General features: G+C 42.0%; 1 protein-coding gene across 2 annotated transcripts in view; it reads right to left on the minus strand.

Annotated features, from left to right (window-relative positions):
- Positions 1–22556, minus strand: part of LMBR1 (limb development membrane protein 1) — an 83358-nt gene extending 60802 nt beyond the window's left edge. The window contains exons 1-2 of one of the 2 annotated variants that reach the window (XM_061468003.1): positions 22225–22556; positions 2267–2339 (exon numbers count right to left, since the gene is read on the minus strand). In XM_061468003.1, coding sequence (XP_061323987.1) covers positions 2267–2339; positions 22225–22287 — 136 coding nt within the window. In that variant the 5' untranslated portion in view covers positions 22288–22556. Of the gene's footprint in view, positions 1–2266; positions 2340–21651; positions 21736–22224 lie in introns of those variants that run through there. The other variant, XM_061468002.1, reaches the window with a different exon arrangement.
- Positions 22557–22970: the final 414 nt, after the last annotated feature.

Consider the following 22970-nt stretch of genomic DNA (forward strand, 5'->3'; position numbering starts at 1 on the left):
AATTACTAAAAGAATTTATTAGCATCAATATTTTGCAAATTTTCATAACAAAAGAGATCATTCTTTTCTTTTTTTGCTTGTCTGAAGCTCCTTTCAAATCAATGTAACTATGAAGTTTTCACTTTATTTAAATATGCAGATCAAAACTTCCTGGAAACATCTTCCAGAGGGCTCTACAGCAAACAAGCTTTCAGACTACTACTACCATGGCTGCTGCTACAAACTGTCCCTTTGGGCATTTCTGAAACCACAGAGAGCAAGCAAGCTACTGTTCTAAGGTCCAACCAACTACTATAAATGCCTAACCAGAAGTTTCATTTCCAATATTAAGACCATTTTAAAAACTAGAAAGCATACCTAGAACACCAGTGATGACCCCTTGGTTGCTTCCCTTTATTCATCCCAACTCCTAGGGATTTGGTGGGGGCAGAAGGAGAGTTGGTTTGGATTTAAAACCTCATGGCTTCCCCTCTGGTATTTCCCATTTTAGTTTATTTTTGTTCACTTAGTCCTCAATTATTATTCCAACTTTTTGAAATCAACATTTAACTCAGAGGTTAATCAATAACATAGCCTTCATTTACCCTTTATACCCTTCTCTAGATACATCTGTACACAAACGTATGCATTTGTACATTTGAAATCACTTTGGAGTCATCTTTTATGTCTCTCAGGTTTTCCGTGAGTGGTAACTCAATGTATTTTAAAATCTAAGAATAAATAAAGCCAGGCATTTCAAGTTCTTAAGAGTCATGCACACACTTGAAATAAACATGTAGCCATTAACATCACACTATTTTGAAATTCTTCTGTGAAAGTACATTGGGTTATTGTTCTGGAGTTTTATGGGAATCTCATGCTGCTTTGAGAGACTAAATCAAGAGCTCTTATGAATCATTCTGGCTAAAGTGCCTGCTGTAGAAACAACAAACAATTTGTCCTAAAAGAGTTCCAGATGTGTTAACTCAGGAAGATCCTAGTAGGCTACAAAAGTTCACCTTAGTAAATCCTCAGAAAACTTTCCTAAAGTCAGGACAGCTGCAGAACAGCTCCTCTGACTAGGTGATAACATCAACTACCAGAGAGTAATAAAAGTGCCTGGATATCCAATAGTGTTTGCCAAATCCGTTCCCCCTCCCTGTTCTTCCCTATCTCCAAGTGGTAGCAGCCTTGTAGTATCCAAACTACATATCAGGATCAGAAGACAGCACCCAACCTCCTTACTTTCCATGTTCAAAGAGATGTACATTTTTTTTCAAGGTATTAAATTTCTTAAAGAGTTTACTTTTTTAAACATGAATTCAGTTCTATCATAACACAGGTTACTACAACTCAATCAACAGTTTCCAGTAAAGTTCAAAGTGCCAAGATTGTCATGCATAAGAATGCTTCTCCACCATGACTATTACCGAACGCCAAGGGTGATATAAGCTGTCAAGAGTGAAAGATTCTGCCATTTTATACAGATTTTTATGCTATTTGTCTTTAGAAGAAACATAGAAGAAAATAACAGGTGCTGCTACAGAGTAGTTTCAGACAATATTTCCAAAGAAAAAAAAACATATACAGGATTATCTCAAGGGGTGGTGCGGTCATGAGTAACAAGTTAAGAACACTGAAGCAACTGTATTTGAGCAAACAAGGCATGTTTAGAAGAAATCCAATACTTCCCTTCTGTATTACTGACAACTTTTTCACTTTACCAGCTAAAGCTCTGAACTTGATTCTTGTGCTAAAACACAGCCTGAAGATACTCAGGTCAGCTTTTCCAGAATAAAAGGAGAACAAGAGGATCTAAAGGCAAGGGAAGCAGAAACATCTACTTGAAATTTTAACCTTTCTTACCTCTCTAAACAGTTTAGATTTAGAGCCAAAACAGAAAAACTGATTGTGGCCATCCACACAACCTCCATAACAGGCACCCACTGTCATTCAATCACAGAGTGCTAGCTACAGAACTCACTGATCCTTTTCTGAGATGCTTCAGTGCACTTCTTCCCTTGGTTAGCGACAGTAGAAGGAACACTGAAGTGGGAAGTGCCAGAGTAGGCACAATGAAGGTGTTGGGAACTTGTGGCTCAGGGAAAAAGGGAGCAGACAGAAGGCAAGAGAGCAGCGTATAGAATTAGATCAGTCTGGCAGCCTGAGAAACACTTTTGGTCAGAGAACTAGTTCTTCCGCTTTCCTTCTGGAGGCCAAAAGAAAAAGAATCAACTATTCACTTGAAAGACAAAATTGTTAATACATTAAAAAAACTGTACTTTACCTGCTTTCCTTTTGTATCTTGTGATTATGAAGTAGGAAACTATGTAGAGAACAGCAAATAGGAGAAAACAGATCTAGGGAAAAAAACAAATAAAACAAATATTGCATTTATTAGGTTGTAAAAAAATCCCTGTATTATAATAAGAATAAACAGAAAATCAAGTATCAACAATTTAAAATTTAATTCAGATCAACAAAAGTGTATTCTATGCAAATGTCAACATCATTATGTTTTATATCTTACTAACAGAAAGTTAAACCCACAAGAACAGTTCAATTAGAGTAACAGGTATGGGATCAACTATATGGCCAGCAAATTTTACTCTAAAGTTAAGAAAAGAAAAAAACCTTCTTTACAGTGTGATTGGGAAAGGGCTGGGTTGGGTTCTTTTTTGAAGTTTAAATCCACTTGTGTTGTAAAAGTTATCATGCTTTGTACCCCCTTCGCACATTAAGGGTAATCATATTTTATACAATGGGCTCTTGAAGATCTATTTTGGAGTAAGCTATTAACACATGTGAAAAACAAAAAGCAGTTATGTATACTACTTCCATCATGTCTTGAAACAAACAAACTCCCAGCAACACCACAAACGAGAGACTTATCTGCCTACAGTGGATGCTCAAGTGCAGGCTAGTCAAACACAATGTTTCCTTTACAGTCAGAAGCCAAGGGCACAATTTCCCTCCTCCTAAGGCAGGTGGCTTATTTAGGTCAGATGTGTCGTGAAGCCAGCATGACTTGCATCCAGCTGTTTCTGAGAGTTCACACTACAATTCCAAACACCTACATATATGCTGGAAATCTCGGGGGAAAGAAGTGAAACAAGAAGACAGGTTTAACCCTCCGAGCCTTTGTGGGAAAGAAAAAAAAAAAGGGGGGGGGGGGGAAGGACAGGAAAAAAGGGAAGCAAAACATTTATGTGCATCTGAATGAGGTACCCAACACTGCTTCCGCAATCTTGTTTGCTGAAACCTATTAAAAACATGAGTCAGAAATGGAACAAGAACAAAGCATCCCATTCCATGATGCTGTGGCCCTTGAGCTCCGCAAGTACCTGAACAGCCATAGAGAAGAGTTCTCTAGTACAGCAGTGTATTCTGCTCTTAGCTTGCAGAAAACAGATCACCTGTATCCGAGAGGCTGCGAAGCCACCTGAAGCAGCCCAAACTGTCAAGATACTTTTGCTTATGCACAATACTAGTAGCCGCCTCATAAGTCTTAACACACAGCAGTTAACCAACTGAATTAGGTAAAACTGTTGTAGCAGGTTTTACTATTAAATGAGTTTGTCATATTACCTGTATAAGGTTTGGGGTTTTTTTTATTTCAATTGGCCCTGCCTGGATCTGCAATTCATAATAGTAGCACCTTAAACATGTTCTACTTCCATCTGAGCTTTATCTCATTTGTGATCTGAAACTGCAAATACTTCACTGGGAAGCACCTGATCTATTTCTTTAGTCAGTCATTTAAAGATCTGTTGCCTTTAAGAACTCACCGTCTTAAAATCGGAAAATCTACCCTAAGTGAAAGGGAAAAACAAATGCAAAGGTAGCAATGATAGCCTTGGAAAATTAACATCTAAATAAGCGCACTGCATCCAGACCAGCAGAATCAGAAGGGGAAAAAACAAATTGTTCAATCAATACATACTTTTAAAGGAATACTAATAAAAAATAAATTAGAGTTATTTCTTTTGTGTAGACAGACATTCTAGCTAAAAAAAAAAAACAACAAAGTGCAGCCAAGTGTTTGAGTGTGGCATTTGAGTGCCTACAACTGCTCTACAGAAGTCTCCCAGAAGTATCACAGAGCCACAGGTCTGCAAGGGGCAACAGAGCTCAGTCTCTGTTCAGGCAACACACAGCAGTGATACCCAAAATACAGATGCTGAAAATTAGATTTCATAACTAGATCTCTGAATTCAACTACTGAATCTGAATAGGGTACACCACTCCAACTTTCCAGAGGATGCTTCAAAAAGGTTTTGATAAAGAATTATTTTTTAAAATCTATTAATAATTAATATTTAATTAAAAAATATGCTGATATATTTTTTAATCAGGAAGAACAAAATAAACTGAGAATAACCTTGGATTTTCAGATACTCTGACACAGATTGTCCTGTCAGCATCAGAAAACACAATGCCAGTGCTGAAAGACAGTCCTTCTCTAAGTTTCCAGTTCCCCTGAAAACTCGACCAAGGCTACAGAGAGAGACATCTAATTTTAGGCATCCACTTTTGAAAATCAGGTATCGTATATGCAGGTCAGTAAAACCCTTTATAAATCTGCCAGACCCAAATAAAGATAAAATTAAGCCAAAAATTAGTTTAACTATATTTAAAACAAGAATAAAAATTACAATAATCTTGTTTGTATCTTCAAATAAAATAGATGACCTTTATTCTATCTGTGATAACAAAGTTACAACGTGGATCTGTACTTATAAGGTACCACAGAGATAACTGAGATATTTTGAGGTCACAGCAGATGAAAGCTGTCCAGTAACATGAACTGCCAAATGCTGTATTTCTAGTTTTAGATGATAGCTACTTCACAACTCAGCAATAAGGGGTAACTATATATCTTGATGTAATTATCCCTCTACTTCTGTCAGAATTGAGAACAGTTTTGTGAATATTTCATGAAGTTTACTGCTGAAAATTCACATAATTTTAAAGTTATCAGCAAAAAGCAAATTCTAATCAGTGAAAGTTTTAGGATCTTAATAAAAGGTAATTCATAAATTAAAATTCTTTCATAACAACCAAAACAAGACAATAATCAAACTCAGAAATATCCCTTCAATCTCAACTCACGATCCTGAAGTGTTTCTAACCATGCATTCTGAAGAGCTTTCAAAAGGGAACAGCAAAAGCCAGCATTCTAACTATTTTTAGAGTGGAACTCAGTTAAGCTGGGGAAAAGGAATGTGTTGCTCATGACAGCCAAAGAGTAAGCTCCACTGTCATGTCACGCTGCTATCCTGGGTTCTTACTCCTCATAATGCTCCATTTCAGGATATTTTTGTACTGCAGAAAACATACAGCCCTTGTTTGTACTTGTTCTGCCTTAAGATAATGTTTCTCAAACATGAATGCAATACTCCAGGTATGGTCTTATGGCTATATGTAACGGCACTAAGCCTTTCTTTCTGTACTGAAAACTGTACTGGGTTTGCATGGCAGGTTTTGTTAGGGGCAGGGCTACAAGGGTGGCTTCTGTGAGAGGCTGCCAGAAATCTTCCATGTCTGAAGGAGCCAATGCCAGTCAGCTCCAAGACAGACTCACCACTGGCTAAGGCTGAGCCCATCAGTGACAGCGGTAGCATCTCTGGGATAACATAGTTAAGAAGTGGGGGGAAAGAACGTAACTGCAGCAGGAGAGAGGAATGAGAAATGGGAGAGGAATAGCCCTGCAGACACCCAGGTCAGTGCAGGAGGAGAGGAGAAGGTGCTCCAGACACAGAAGTGGAGATTCCCCTGCAGCCCATGGCGAGGCAGGCTGTGCCCAGCAGCACATGGAGGGTCTCGGTGGAACAGATACCCACCTGCAGCCCATGGAGGACCCCACACTGGATGAGGAGGGACGCCCAAAGGATGATATAACTCCACAGGAAGCCCCCTCTGGAGCAGGCTCCTGGCAGGAGCCGGGGCCCCATGGAGAGAAGAGCCCAGGCTGAAGCAGGTTTGCTGCAGGACTTGTGACCCCACATGGGACCCATGGGGGAGCAGCCGGCTCCTGAAGGACTGCACACCACGGAAGGGACCCACACTGGAGCAGTTCATGAACTGTAGGGAAGGACTCACATTGGGGAAGTTCATGGAAAACTGTCTCCCATGTAAGATGCTCCACAATAGAGCAGAGGAAAAGTGTGAGGAGTCTTTCGTGAGGAGGAAGGAGAAGCAGAGACAGTGTGTGATGAACTGACCACAACCCCTATTCCCCATTCCCCTGCACTGCTGGGGGTAAGGAAGTAGAGAATCTGGGAGTGAAGTTGAGCCTAAGAAGAATGGAGGGCTGGGGGGAAGGTGTTTTAAGGTTTGGTTTCCTTCTCATTATCCTACTCCGATTTGATTGGTAATAAACTAATTTCCCCAAGTTGAGTCTGTTTTGCCCATGATGAAAATTGCTGAATGATCTCCCCCTGTCCTTATCTCAACCCAAGAAGCTTTTGTTATATTTTCTCTTCCCTGTCGTGTTGCAGAGGGGAGTGATAGAGCAGCTTTGGTGGGCACCTGGTGTCCAGCCAGGATCAATCACCAAAATATATTTCAACACATTCACCTGAGAATCATGCTAATAACTTAGCATTATCCTCCAAACACTGAATCTTTCCATGCTGTCCTCAATTGCTTCCAGCAGAGCAGCTCTCAAGTTACAGTAGAAACTTGTTTTTAGGGTTCAGGTTCATCACCATGTCTTTTAAAACCACACCTTAATTTCACACTGCATCTATTACTTCAGGGTAATCAAGTCCTTTCTTCACCATGCTCTAACCCTCCTCCGGATTGACTACATCTCCTAAAGGACTGGTTTTGGGAGGGGTACAACAGAATCGTTTACTTTATTTCCACCTGAATTAAGCAAGATATTTTTTTAATACTGATACCCAAGGAAACTGAAAAGTAGCTTTTCCCCCTCGGCCCAAATGCAACACCTATGGCCATACATGCTACCAGCCACTTTCTTACTCACTTTACAGCTCTTCTTCTAAGGCACGCTAACCCTAGTTTAAAAAATACTTTTCAGTGCCTTTCCTGGATATAGTCCCTGGCAGATGCAAAAGAAAAACTCCAGGAATAGTGATGTTGCTTCAGGAAATACAGATCTTACCTCCTAATTTGACTTTCTTAAAAAACCTTTAGGAGAGGGAAAATTCACATATACGTATGTTCATAGCACCCGAAATCACCTGTCAGCTCCCATTTCTGATCACTTACTAAAAAGGATAGGTAGTCATACTGAAATAGGGCACTAATCAAAAACAAGACACCGCACATAAAGCTACATTGATATCTCCAGTGAAAAAGACACTTACATTCTTTAAATTCCAGACTTTCCTCAGAAAACTATTATGTGTGACAGTATTGGAGCTAATATTGGAATATCATGTAAAATCCAGATCATACTGCAAGCTATTTTTTCAACCAGAAAGCAGTGTTTTATGCCATCACCCATCTCTACAATAAGAGCAGACAGACAAAAGCTAAGGATGCTACAAAGGCAGCAAATCTAGAACAAGCTATATTCCTCATAATCCTGAGTTCACTGCAAGTTTTTCACTGTAGTTCAACCAGGTTTGATTTGAGGAGTCGGTGAAGACACTGCAGAGAATGTACAGTGAATGTCAGGGTTTCTGACATTGTCTGAGAATGTTAACTTAGAAACTACCATACATAAAATAGCTTCCTTTCTTAAAATTTATTTTCTTAAATTCATGCCAACTATACAGAGGGGCAAAGCAGATGTGGATCTGTTACCACAGCTGCACTGTTCCTGGGAAGCTACTTTAAACCCAACTATGGTACGTTCCACATTGTACAGGAAATGCACTCACTCAGTCCATGTTTGATCAACCGAATCAGAATATAAAGGAAATTAAGAAGAGACAGAATTTTATATGGTTATAGCCAAACAGTCAAGCAAACCAATTCTTAATGTCTTTTTTTTATGTTCTCTCATCCACACTACTCAGTAACTGAAAACAAAATGCATAGATCCTATGCTACATCTAGGGGCTCCCTAGCAAATTAAGTCTTCAAACCTGGAGCATGTAATTCATTAACATCTCTTTGCACAGGCTAAATACAACATCTGCTAGGACAAGCAAAGAAACCTGTCTTTCCCTGGAGCTCTTAATCTTCACTTTGAAAAGGAAGCGCTTTCTGCTCCTGCTTAGATTACACACTAGGCATGCCAAGAAAGGCTACTTCTGGAGATGCACGGCACTACATTCTTAAGTATCTTGTACACAATTCTTCCATCGAGTCATACTTTTGAATCCGTTATCCAAAGTAATCAAAGTATGATCCATGTCATACCCTTGGATCCGTACCAGACAGCTCTCAGTTCCTGCAAGAATGAAGCTGGAGATAAACTGCATGCATTTCAGTTTGTAACTATGTGCTTCTAAGGGGCTGGCACTGAAGAGCCCAGCATTAAACACAAGCAGGTCTGAACGAACTCAAATGACATAGTACTTATCTCACTGACAGTTATTAAAGAACAGCTGACACTAATTTGCCCATGTGGATGATCTTTAAAACTCTGGCACTGAAATCCACGTCTCAGATTAGTAAAGCAACTTCTGTTGCAAACGCTGGAGCTACACTTTCATGCTAAGAAAGAACATTCTCAAAATGCAGAAGATTCTCTCCCCTCCTCCTTCTGCACAAGATATAACCATCTTTCACAACTGTAATTTGTGTGTGCATTAAAAGATGCGTTTTTGTGTACAGAAAGATCAACAGCTTTTATTTACATAGCACAGTATTCTTCCCAACTATTATGCAGGAAATACAGCTGTATTTTATGCTAGGTAAAAAGCATATAGCTGCATTGCCCAATGTTAAACACCTTACAATCCACGTGCTGTGGCAGCAAATGCTCAAAAGAACATCCTGGGCTATACTACCAGAAGCAAAGCCAATAATCATGGGAAGTAATTATCTCTTTCCAGTCAGCATTCATCATGTCACATGTAGCTCCTGCATCCAGCTTTGAGCCTCCAGTACAGTAAAGACATTGGTAATCACAGCAAGGAAGATCGCCAAGATGTCAGAAGGCTCAAACACTTGCCTGGTGCAGGCAGGCTGAAGGACCTCATCTTGTTCAACCTAAGTACAACAAGGCTTCAGGAGGACCTGACACTAGCTTGCTGGTACTTGTGAGGGGGTCATTAAGACAGAGCTGAGCTCTTGAAAGTAGTGCTCAGTGGGAGGATGAGACTGCAGGTAAGGACCACGAGGATGATCAGGGGACTGGAGCACCTCCCATATGAAGACAGGCTGAGAAAGTTGGGCTGTACAGCCTGGAGAAGAGAAGGCTGCATGGAGACCTCATAGCAGCCTTCCAGTATCTGAAGGGGGCCTACAGGGATGAGGGGGAGGGACTCTTCACTAGGGACTGTAGTGACAGGACAAGGGGTAACAGGTTAAAACTTAAACAGGGGAAGTTCAGGTTAGATATAAGAAAGAAGTTCTTTACTGTAAGGGTGGTGAGGAACACGAATGGGTTGCCCAGGGAAGTTGTGAATGTTCCATCCCTGGTGGTGTTCAAGGCCAGGTTGGACAGAGCCTTGGGTAACATGGTTTATTGTGAGGTGTCCCTGCCCATGGCAAGGGGGTTGGAACTAGATGATCTTAAGGTCCTTTCCAACCCTAACTATTCTATTCTATGATTCTAAGGAGAAATCCCCCATGATAAGGGCCAGGCAGTGGAACCAGTTGCCCAGAGGTTTTCAAGCTGTTAAGTAAGCCAGACCAACACTGTAGATGATCCTCCTCCAAGCCAGAGGCTTGGGTCCAGTCAGCCTTCTTTTCTATTATCCTGAATAAACTAGCACCATTAGAAACTTTGCCACCTCATAGTTTACATCCTTGTCCAGGTCATTTATGAATGCGTTTCAAAGTTTTAGTGTAAGCATAGGCCCCATAAGACTGTGCCAAGGATGTCCTCCCACTACGAAAAAACTAAACATCTTCCAGAACAAGAAGTTTTAGCAGCAAGGAACCACCACAGAAATCCTTTGCAGAAAGAAGCCACAGACCTTAATAATGTTCCTTGATTTAACACACTTCCGAGCACAAAGCACAGGTTCAAGATTTCCACTTGAAAAGCATCAAAGCAGAGAAGTGATCATTTCCTCCCACTTGACTGGATACTAATGTTTAAAATAGGGAGAACTAAATCTGGAGGAGCAAAACAGTGACAATGAAAAAAGTGAACAGCATTTTACTATGCTGTATTGTCCTGGGTTCAGCAGTAGCAGTCATGTTTTTTCCTTTGTGTTAGCTGGTGCAGTGCTGTGTTTTGACTTCTAGTTTTGAGAACAGCGTTGGTGAAGCCGATGTTTTCGGTTGTTGCTAAGTGATGTTTACCCTGACCAAGGACTCTGTGAGGCTCATGCTCTGCCAGGGAGGAGGGGAAGCTGTGAGGAAGCAGAGACGGGGCGCCTGACCCGGGCTAGCCGGGGAGGTATTCCATACCACAGCACGTCATGCCCGGGGTGGGGGGTAACTGGGAGTTACCCGGAAGGACAGGAGCTTCCGGGTGGAACTCGTTTTCTTGGCCGGTGGTATCGTATTCTCTTCCCTTGTTATTTTCCCTTATCATTGTTTTAGCTGATAGTAGCGGTGGTGATTTGTTGCTGGACTGTTCTTGTCTCAACCCGTAGGAGTTGCACTCTCTCGATCCTCCTCCCCGTTCCTCCGGGAGCGGGGAAGGGGAGAGCCCCGGTGCAGGGAGGGGGGGGGAGACGAACACGGACCTTGATTGTTGTCAGCTTGGCACCACTCACTGGGAGTGAGTGAACAAGTTACCTGACTGGGTTTAAACCACGACAGTTCTTTTTGGCGCCCAACGTGGGGCACGAGGGGTTGAGATAAGAACAGATCTGACTGGATTGATAGTCACTCGTCACAATGCTGATTTATTGGCTCTCAAGGTTTTTTCCTCTTGATCTCACAGTTTCAGTATACCATATCTTACGTCCATCCGGTATTGGCTGTATTAGTGTTTTTCAAGTGTGGGGCTTGGGCTAAGGTTTTTATCCCATTGTACTTTATGGTAATGACTTGTAATACAATAGAATCATTGATCATGAAACTGATCTGGCTTATGTTCCCAGTGTGGTCACCACCTTTATACTTTGGGAGGTATATGATGGAGGTGCTTAGCAATTACACATCTTTTTTCTCCTTCTCAGGTGCTCAACCTGTGAAGGAGACATCCTTTTACCCTCCTAGTCGTCCCCCCAGACCATTTACATTTGAGAGTTTCGAATTTTTTAAATGGCCTTTTAATGCTCTTGAGACTTGTTTGCTGATGGTGATGGGAATCACCATGCTAACACGCATACAGAGTGTGTTTTGCCCACTACTGATTTCAAGAGTTAAGCAGATTCAGGTTTGGGTCTTGTCTGGGGTCAAACGACGATGTAGGAGGACCGAGAGATTTTCCCAGAGGCTGGACAGCCATGAGTGGCAGGGTGTGTGGGATAGTATGGGCAAGTATCTAGGTCCGTGTTCGTCTCCCCCCCCCTCCCTGCACCGGGGCTCTCCCCTTCCCCGCTCCCGGAGGAACGGGGAGGAGGATCGAGTCAATTTGCCGAGGTGAAAGCCATCCAGCTGGCCCTGGACATTGCTGAACGAGAAAAGTGGCCAGTACTTTATCTCTATACTGACTCATGGATGGTGGCAAATGCCCTGTGGGGGTGGTTGAAGCAATGGAAGCAGAGCAACTGGCAACGCAGAGGTAAACCCATCTGGGCTGCTGCACTGTGGAAAGATATTGCTGCCCGGGTGCAGAACCTGGTGGTGAAGGTACGTCATGTAGATGCCCATGTACCCAAGAGTCGGGCCACTGAGGAACACCAGAACAACCAACAAGTGGATAAAGCGGCTAAGATTGAAGTGGCTCAGATGGACTTAGATTGGCAACATAAAGGTGAATTATTTCTGGCCCGGTGGGCCCATGACACTTCAGGCCATCAAGGCAGAGATGCAACATATAGATGGGCCCGTGACCGAGGGGTGGACTTAACAATGGACACTATTGCCCAGGTTATTCATGAGTGTGAAACATGTGCTGCAATTAAACAAGCCAAGCGGTTAAAGCCTCTTTGGTATGGAGGACGATGGTTGAAGTATAAATATGGGGAGGCCTGGCAGATTGACTATATCACACTGCCACCAACCCGCCAAGGCAAGCGCCATGTGCTTACCATGGTGGAAGCAACCACCGGGTGGCTGGAAACATACGCTGTGCCCCATGCCACTGCCCGGAACACCATCCTGGGCCTTGAGAAACAGATTTTGTGGCGACACGGCACCCCAGAGAGAATTGAGTCAGACAATGGGACTCATTTCCGGAATAACCTTATAGATATTTGGGCCAAAGAGCATGGCATTGAGTGGGTATATCACATCCCCTACCATGCACCAGCCTCTGGGAAAATCGAACGGTACAATGGGCTGTTAAAAACTACACTGAGAGCGATGGGTGGGGGAACTTTCAAGCATTGGGATACACATTTACCAAAGGCCACCTGGTTGGTCAACACCAGAGGATCTGCCAACAGGGCCGGCCCAGCCCAGTCAGAACTTTTACATATTTGTCGTGGTTTAAACCCAGTCAGGTAACTTGTTCACTCACTCCCAGTGAGTGGTGCCAAGCTGACAACAATCAAGGTCCGTGTTCGTCTCCCCCCCCCTCCCTGCACCGGGGCTCTCCCCTTCCCCGCTCCCGGAGGAACGGGGAGGAGGATCGAGAGAGTGCAACTCCTACGGGTTGAGACAAGAACAGTCCAGCAACAAATCACCACCGCTACTATCAGCTAAAACAATGATAAGGGAAAATAACAAGGGAAGAGAATACGATACCACCGGCCAAGAAAACGAGTTCCACCCGGAAGCTCCTGTCCTTCCGGGTAACTCCCAGTTACCCCCCACCCCGGGCATGACGTGCTGTGGTATGGAATACCTCCCCGGCTAGCCCGGGTCAGGCGCCCCGTCTCTGCTTCCTCACAGCTTCCCCTCCTCCCTGGCAGAGCATGAGCCTCACAGAGTCCTTGGTCAGGGTAAACATCACTTAGCAACAACCGAAAACATCGGCTTCACCAACGCTGTTCTCAAAACTAGAAGTCAAAACACAGCACTGCACCAGCTAACACAAAGGAAAAAACATGACTGCTACTGCTGAACCCAGGACATGTATATGAAATGAAAGATCAAGAAGCTCCAAAAAAATAAGGGATGGAAGGAAATAACGAAGTGGCTGCATCAGTATTAAAACAAGAAAGTTACTGCTACTACATGCACCAGCATTTTGATTCAAAGGATACACAAAAAAAAAAGCAGCTGCAGACACAATGAAGACCATCTCCACTTCTTTCAGCTATTTTAGAGAACGTGCCCTTTTCCCTAGCTAGAAGAGTCAGCACAGAGAAAACAAAGGTCACTGGGTAACACCACCTTGTAGAATACATCTAAGAACATGTTTAAGAGTTGAAAACGGAACTGTTGGTGTTTTGCTTGATCATGATTACTACCTACAGAAAAGTACTAGTGCTGCACTTCTGGGTTTTAATTTCTATAATAGAAAACAACTAAACATAGCATCATACACCCGCCTCTTACTGCTGCCACGCTGCTGAAATATTTTAATGGCCACTGAAATGCCACAGGACAACTAAAAAACATCCTCCTACTGTCCCACTTGGCAACTACTTTTGTTTACTCATGGAAAGGATGGCAGGAATAAAAAGCAAGAAATACAAGTACAGACAAGCAGTTCTGCTCTAACAACTCCATTATCCCATTGACATGTAAAAAGCAAATAAATCCACCTGATTTGAATTTGTGTCAACAGTATGTTACCTATAACAGACTATGCACACTAAATAAAACTATTTCTAAAAAACTCTGAGCTTTGTGGGTAGATTAAGTTCACTCTAATCCAACCGGCCTTATACACAGCATGACACACTAAACTCAAGCTTAGGATAAAATGATAAATATGTCTGATGACTACAGATTGATTTTACTCATCGACACAGCCTTCCACAGCTATGATTTCCCTACATCTATGTTCTCCTCTCAGGACTCCTCCCTGGCTTAAGACCTGTGCAAGAGGTTGACCCACTTTTACCTACTAGTTCCCAAGTCATGAAGAAATCATAAGTGGTTCAGAAGCTTGGTGCCTAGACTTGTTTATCTAGGAAAAAAAGTCCAGGATGTAACAGAAAGTACAAAACATCCCAAAACATATTCCATGTGCTAAATACTGTTCGGCTGAAGATAAAAATCAGCTTCTATAGCCCTTCCAAAGATTGCTTCCATACTTCATCCACTTAAAACTACCTTCAAGTTAACTTCACCAACAGCAGAAGCTTAGTTCAAACTAATGCAGGAATTCAAAGGAATATATTAATTCATTAGCTTTTACATTCCTTTCTGTGTACTTAATAGGAATGGATTTATGCTGCTGGGTAAATGGGGAAAAAAACTTAAAATGTGATGACACTTTCACAATGCTTAGTAAAAGATACCTCTGTTCAGGGTACTGTATTTTATACCTACTAATACACACAAAAACCCCACAAAAACTGAATGCAAGTCATTTTTATTTACCCTGTACAGGCTACAGCAATGCCTTTAAAATTGGATTCAAGAATATTTTTCAGCATTAGCACAAGACTTAAAAACACCCTCTAGAATAAGCACCAATAACACCAACATAGATCATGCTAACATTCTGCCACTGAATCAAAGTATTATTTAATATTTTACAGCCAAGCTATAATAATGGGTTATATTAAAACTTCACAGTCATTCCATTAAAAATTCCTTTTAGAAAAAATAACCTCAAAAGTCCCTTTAATACAAACTGCGTAAACAATTTATGTTAAGGCCACTTCTTTGGCTAATATTAATTTCCAGGACAAGGTGCATAACTATTTCAGAAGACAGCGCTAATGAACTCTCTCATCCTAACTCCTAAACATCCTCTTCCTTGTCTTCTCACACATACATACTGTAGAAATTTTAAGTAGCACATCTGGTTTTTTCACCACCCCTCCCAAAACACAAACATATTTAAGCTGCAACACTTGTATGCTTTTGTAAGCCTAACCAATTATGTAGATTCTCAACTGGACCTAAGTTATCCCAGCGTTAAAGTTGACAAATATTTTAGACATGTTGCTGTTGTCAAACTCAACACAAACTTACTAGCATCAGTTCTTCCCAGCAGCTAAATATGTTAAAAACAGAAAGTACAGTTAGGTAATGGAAAAACTGGGATATTCGGGGTATAAACAGGCACTTAAAACTAACAGTGAAACTGGGAAGCATCACATTTCAATTACAATCATGGAGCCTAACACTGGAAACCACAGCACTATAAGCCAAGAAGGCAAAAGGGAAAAATAACCACATATAGTGTTTCTATCCTCTGTATATAAAACTCAGCCATGTGTTAACTTCAATGACATCTATAGACACACTACTCGCTGTGAAAAGCACACCTGATATAGAAATAGAATGAATAGAAATAAAGTTCCATAGAATAGTATTTTCCAGTTATTCAAAATTTTGAAAGCCAAATTAATTTCAAAGTAGTAAAATATTAGAACAGTACAAAGTACTGGACTCTACAAACCATGCTGGTGATAGTTAGAAAACCTTTAACATGGTCAGTTAATAGAGAAACTAGAAACCCCGTGTGGAAAGCAACATAGCAGCACAATACATATTCAAAACCAAGCTGATGAAACATCAACAAGAGTTCTGTACCCATCTTCATGAGAGTAAACTGGGCCCCAAAGAGCAACAGCTCAAAGCTGCAGGAAGCATGAAGCAATTTCACTTGTTATGTGAATGACTAATAACGGGTTACAATAGTAACTTAGTCCAGGTCATCTCTACCCAGCTGTATGCATACCTTTTGGAGAGATGTAACATCTAAGGCTGTTGATAATTATATGCATAAAAACAAACTACAAACATGACTTTCAAAGTCTCTCCTGTTCCTGTGTAAAGCTAGGTAAAGTCTTGCACATTAACGTTGCCAACAAGTCAGTGTCCCTAGTCATTTGACAGTACATGTTTACAGGAAAGCTACAGTGGCTTTCAAAGTAAGGGGGAGGGTGTGGAGAAAATAGAGTGTATTGCAGAAGTTAAGGCCTTCTCAAGAAGAGTCATCGCCACCCTCCTAAATGAAGATAAATACCAAATTAAACAGGGGAGGATGAAAGACAGGAAAGAAGAAAGCACGGCAGTAAAAGTCACTTACATAACCTTCAAATAAAAGCAGTAAGATTATATTGAATTAAATGTTTCCTCTAGATAGTCTTCCTTAACCCGAATTTCCATCACCAGAACCAAACTCACTTTTATTGTAACTTCACTTATACTTCAAATTCTCCCTCTGTTCTGACACTACCACCATCTACTCCTTTACTCTGCTCTCTGCTTCACCCACCCCTCAACCCTCCTCAACACCTCTGAAAACACTTCTTTCCAGAGGGTCTTGTGCTTATGAATTCAATCACACTTAGCACCCCTACATCACAGCAGAGATTGAGATGTTCATTGCAGCCCTATTATCACCTAGTTACATCCTGCCAGCATACCCAGTCTCTCTACTACAGGACCAGCTATCCAAACAAAATCCAAGATGGGTATGCTTGTCTGTGGTCCTGTAATCAATAGCTGAGTTTGTTTACTGTCAGTATTTTCCCCTTCTCATTAGGTTTTCTCAAATCTAATTTACATCTTAATTAAATGTTCCTAAACAGATGCCTGTAGCTTCCATGAAGTGTGTTGCTCTTTTGCTCAACTGCTACCACAGAGAAACACACTAGTGTTCAAACGGAATTATTCTGAACTGTAATAGCAACTTTTTACACTTCAGCCTTTCATGCTTATTATATATAAACGGAAAAAGCAGAACCCTCCAAAAGTGGTTCCTGCTGTGGGAATAAGCAGCTGCCTATCTACTTGTTTTGGCCAAGTATTTGGAGATGCCTACTCATTCCAGATGGATCTACCAGTGCAGGACCAGCAGCCAGAAGGTGACTCGTCACTTCTTCGAGTTCATTACAGCACTTGTGTTTACTTGTAAAGGTAGGTTTTTTCAAATGATGGAAGGCTACCAACATTTTCTATATTTATGTTAAATGTGCATACCACTACCACAAATACTCCTTTATTCAGTTAAAATTCTTTTCCAAAAGACTTAAGAAAGAAGCAGTAACACTGAGAAAGCTCAGCAAAGTTGTTTTTGAGATACAAGCCATTTAAGATACAAATTACTCTTCAAGTTTTCAGCATATGGGTAAAAATAAACAATGAAAGGCATCAACTTCATGGACTAAAAGAAACTTGCATAAACATTTAGTCAAGAACATTTTGGTATCTGAAATAAGTTTTTTTCTTTAAAACCTTCTATGCTTCTAATCAGCATTTTCTTCCTTGTACACTATCAGAATACCATCACTTTTGGCATAAAAAAGGGTCTGTGAAGATTACAGTTTTCATCTGGGGCATAAATTTAAGGAGGCAGAACTGGTCAGGAACAAGAGCACTACCAACAGGAGTACAATGCTCAAATCAGCATTCTCTGTTCACAGCCCTATAGGAAAAAATGCCAGTAGTAACCACACATCATATAGAGGAATCCTGAACACCTCTCTACCCCAAATAGGAAAAAAGGTACAAAAATAAACCAGAGAAGTAAACAAAGCCATGACACAGTTCCAAATATCTAAGAAGGCCTTCCTAAACAGCTAGAAATTATTTTTAGGTTCAGATTTACACTGACACACTCAATAACCATCGTATCATCTGTAAAAATAAATAAATATTAAAAGTGGGATGCTTAAAAAAAAAAAAAAAGCCTTCTTGTACAGGGAATTGCATTAAGAAGTAGAGAAACTAAGTTTTTCCAAAAATCTGGTATCTGAAGACTACACACCTGAAAACATTTAGTCCTTCAAATGGATGCATCTGTCATTAATCATAAAACTACATATTACACCCATTTCAACATCTGCCTGGACTTGCAAGAAGCAATTAGAGTTATAACAGCACTTTTGTATTTGGACTTATTGTACTAAGACTGATATTCATCATGACATATTTAATATAATTAAGTCATTTCCAAATATACTATGCTTGTTCTTAAGCTTTCTAACTAATAATTCTAGTGTCACTGAATTATTTTCTTGCGTAGTTTCCCACACTACGAATACAAGCACAATATATTTATTTTGACAAGAAAACCTCATAACCAAATGTGCGTGTATATTTTTACAAACTCAAAATCCTGTATTTTATAAATGGAAAAAGAAGATCAAAAAGTAGACCTAACTTTTAAAAATACAAACTAATACTGCAGAGCAGGAGACTCAAACTTGAAAAAAAAAGGAGTCTAAGAATATTCTAAAAAGCAAACCCAGGGGAATATAAAGAGACTGACCCATTGCACTTACTTGATTTGCATTTCAAATAAACAGTTCACAACAATACAAGTGGAAAACTGAACAATTATGTTGTCTAAACAGACATAATAGCAAGACACAAGGGAAAAGCAGTTCCCTAAAAGCTTAAATATATTGCATGGATGTGCAACACTGAAACAAGCTATAAATTAATCTAAAGGTCAAGAAAGGCAAACTAATTAAGTGTACAAAAATAACAGATAGTATCAGACTAGCACAGAACATTGTTTGCCCTTTACAACTCCTCCATATGAATGCTGACAAGTACAGAACACAGACACTTTTCTATATTTTCTAACCAACTTAGGCTGCTTTTTGGAAACATGCCTCTTTTCGTTAGGGCTGAGTATGACTCCAGCTTTATTAAAGTCCAGGCTTCCACTGACTTTGAGCAAGCTCACAGCTGTGCCGTGTCTCTTATACTAGCTCATCAGTTCTCAGTCCCCATGTTCACTTTACTGAATCTGAATTTTAAAGTGCATTCAAGTCTCAAAAAGTCTGAAAGTGGGTGTTTCAAGTAACTGTTCCAAACAACAGATCCTCAACATCACAGTTTCACATTTGAAGAGTCATGCCAAAACTAGACTAGGGAGTTAACCTTCTGTTATAAAAGACCATCCCCACGAAGCAATGAAATACAAGGCAGCTGAAATGCAAACAGCTACCCTCTTGGAAAAAACAGGCACCACACAGACACTCCAAATGAGGTCAGAAGTAAATGGGCCAGAATTAAATTAAGCTTTAAAATCACAGACAGTGACCTCAAAAGGAGATGAAGGATTTATTTAAAAAAAATAATAATCTTTTACTACCCTTGCGCATAACATGTGCCCTGCTACAAACATGTGTCAGAAGCATTTGTCTTTTCAAGGTGGGATTAGCAGAAGATGGTGCCTACAGAAAGAGACAGGCACCACCAGCAGAAGGGTAACAAGCCTTTAATTTCTGTTATGTAACACAACTTCATGGAAAACTGTAGCTCGCCAGTTCAGAGAACAGATGAAACAGAAATGAAGCAGTATGCTGAAGTTAAGCCTAATATGCCCTGAGGACTCCATCAGAAAGCACAATCTACAAATTCTTTTATTTATTCGAAGAAACCAGAGAACATTCATAAAAGAAAAGTGAAAAAGTTTTTTTCTTTAAAATTACATCAACTTCCTTTGATTTCTCTTCTCTCATGAATGCATCATTTTAGCTTCCAGTAAAGATTCTGCCACACAACTAGGTCTCCAAAGACAATACTACCAGATATTGTAAATTTGACTTCTTACAGGCACACAGAGGTTTCCCCCACTGTAATATTACACAGCAAACATCAAGTCTTTCTACTGATTACTCCACTGCCCCCACCCCATCTGCAGCTTGAATGAAAGTTGTGTGTATGTGCCAGGAAGTGGAATATGCTCCCTCCTCAGCCAAGGGGATGATGATTATATCCACTACCCACACAACAACTGTATATCTGCATATTTTAAGAAATTACATTCACCGTGTAACTTCATGACCAGCAAGAGCAGGAATGATTAGGAGGAAGTGTTATCATAATGGTACATGTAAGCAATATGCTCCATGTACTTGTTACACTTAAACTAACCACAAGTGTAATCATAACTGCAATATGTTTCTGCAGCTATGTGAAAGCCACAAGAAGGTTGTGTACTCAGCTGTGGACAGCAGCAGTTTATACACTCATAAAACCCTGCGGTCTTCCACCGTAAATTAAAGACAAGATCACAACTGTCCCAATGCATGATTTAAAAGGCAAAATTGTTATTATTATCCCCACTGGTTAAACAAAACCATAGATGGCTTGTCATCAATATTAAAGATCAAAGCACAGTTTCAAGAGCAAGAATATTCTGCCTCCAAATAAAGCAACCCTGCACCTCTAAAACAAGTTATTGATGTCTTACGCGATTTCTTGCAGGGCTACACCAACAGGAAGAGTTCACAATTGTTCCAGAGGAACTGAAAGAGCTTTAGATAAGTAGCTGCAGTACAGACAAGCTAGTTCTTTAAGAATTTAATGGACCTTCAGTCTTTGTAACAGTACCTGTACACAACCATTCCTTCAGAATCAAAAGTGCGCATCTGGATAGGTACAACAGCAGGTTATGTAGCATACAATGTATGGGAACAAGACTCTGGCGGACATAAGGAGGAGACAATACAAAAAAGAAATAAAATGGGAAAACAGACACTAGGGAAAAGACAGATGCTAGCACTCAGAAGAGAGGAACAATTTGTGAATACACCTGTGTTTTCACAGCACAAAGAAGATTAAAAATGCTTGAAGAATTCTTTACCAAAAGAAGCATTTTTCTTTTTTACACCCCTCCACCACTCACAGCTCTCATTACATATGCTACATCCACTCACAGAAAAGGGAGGGCCCAGAAAATCTCCTAAACAGTTCTCTTTATACAGCCTTGTTTTGTACTCCTCAGAAAAACATCCCAGAAATATAATAATTCACCAGAAGAAAGAAGGTCTTAATATGCAGATTTGTAAAATATAGAAAAGAAATTAATACACTAGGGATCCAACCAAGTCTCTGCTAACAAATAACCTTGCCATAGGCCTGCATAAATCAGTTAACAGTGGTATTTCATACTGTCTCTCAGTACACCTAAAAATACTTAAAGCTGAATTATGAAAAAAATACTTTCATCTGAGAAATCCATTATTCTTTACACAGCATTAACTGCAAAGAGAGTGCAACTACCCAGCTGAGTTAGGACAGCACATGCATAACAGGCAACACTGCGTGTCTCCTACATGCAGCATGTATTTCCTTTCTTGAACTGAAGCAGAAGAGAAATAAGCCCCATCAAAACACCTCTATCAGCTCTGAACAGTCCTGAAAATAATTACGAGGCAGTCAAAGCGGAAACCACAACAGTCCCATCCAAGTGCAAGTAAGGTGTAGTGCTGCACTTGACCACAGAAGGTTGAGGAAGATGGGACAGCACACGCACTGCTCATGAGCTCTGTATTGCTTCACTTGGAAAGCATAAGGCACGCAGCAGCACTCAGAATGCCACGACAGGTCAGGGTAAACCTAAGGTTACTCACACATCCGCTGCAACAGTGCAGCAAAAGAGAAGAGGATTTTAGAATCACAAGCAATGCTATGAAATCCCATGCATACCTTACCACCACCAAGGCTGTACTTTAAGGTTGAGGTGTTGAACACATAACAGAGCACACAGAAGAACATTCAGCAGCACACCTATGACCTGCATGTATACACAGCATTTCCTCTTTTCCCTGAAGGCAAAGGGAGAGGAAAACCCACGCCAGCGTTAAGTGCTGAGGTCCCCACCAGCCAGCCCTCACGGCCCTGCACACCCATCCCGGCGGGAGATGCAAGCACAGCTAAGCCCACAGGGGACACGCCACCGGGTCAGCCTGGACGAGAGAGCTGGGGCGAAGGGCGAAGCAGCGAAAAGAAGGCAACGAGAAAGGGACAGAGCGGGACAACCCCACGGCTGTTCGGCAATGGGGCCGAGGGTAAAACAGGGGAAGGGAGAAGGAGAGGTGCGAAGAGCACAGCACGGCGGGGGGGGGGGGGGTGGGGGGGTGTCCCACGGCAGCGCGGCCGCCAAGGCACCGCAATGACAGGTCAGGGAGGAAGACAGGCGGGGGACCGCTCACCCGGAGAGGGCGGGGGTCAAACGGAAGAGCCGCAGAGGCACGGCGATGTGGGGGCGGTGCCGCCTACCGTGTACTCCCGCACTTGGCTGTGGAAGTTCTGCTCACGGATCGTCACTTCGTCCGCTTCCATCCTTCATAGTCCCGCGGCCCCCGCGCGCAATGGCGCCCGCCGCCGCGCCTGCTCCTGCCCTCCCGGCGACAAGCGGGCCACCATGGCCAGCGGCAGCGCCGGCTGCTCCCCCGGGCCCCGGCGGCGGCTGAGCGGCCCTGGCAACGGCGCTGGCGGAAAGCTCCGCCGCTCTGTCACCGTCCGGTGAGGCGCGGAGCGGGAGGAGAGACAGACAACACCGCCTCAACCCCTCCTGCTGCTGCGTCAGCACGCAGCGCCACCGCGCGCCGCCCGGGGGAGAGGCGGGGCTAATGGGGAGGCGTGGTCAAGCCGCCCTGAGGGGGGGGAGGGGAGATGGGCGGGGCTCAACGACAGGGGCGCGGCTAGCAGGAAAGGGCGGAGGGGCATGGCCGAGGGGGACGTGACCGTGTGAGCGGTATGGGGAGTGGCGGAGGCCGCCGGGGGACTGGGAGTTTTCACTCACCTCAGGGGCCTCGGGGGTAGCCAGCCGGGCCTCCCTGAAAGCAGTCTTCGCTGTAAATGCGCCAGAATTTATAGTCTGAAAGATCGTACTTAACTTAAAACTAGTGCTCCACTTGTCTGGAGCAGCTTTTTGTCACCGAGTGGTTTCTGTTGATCACTTGCTGTGTTGGGTTTTGGCTGACTGTAGTGCTACAGAAGCACAGTCTTACAGTTGTTCCCAA

Source organism: Pezoporus flaviventris, unplaced genomic scaffold (genome assembly GCF_033815535.1).
Source record: "Pezoporus flaviventris isolate CSIRO_AGI_PZ_B2104156 unplaced genomic scaffold, CSIRO_AGI_Pfla_v1 ptg000047l, whole genome shotgun sequence".
In the NCBI taxonomy this organism is placed as follows: domain Eukaryota; kingdom Metazoa; phylum Chordata; class Aves; order Psittaciformes; family Psittacidae; genus Pezoporus; species Pezoporus flaviventris.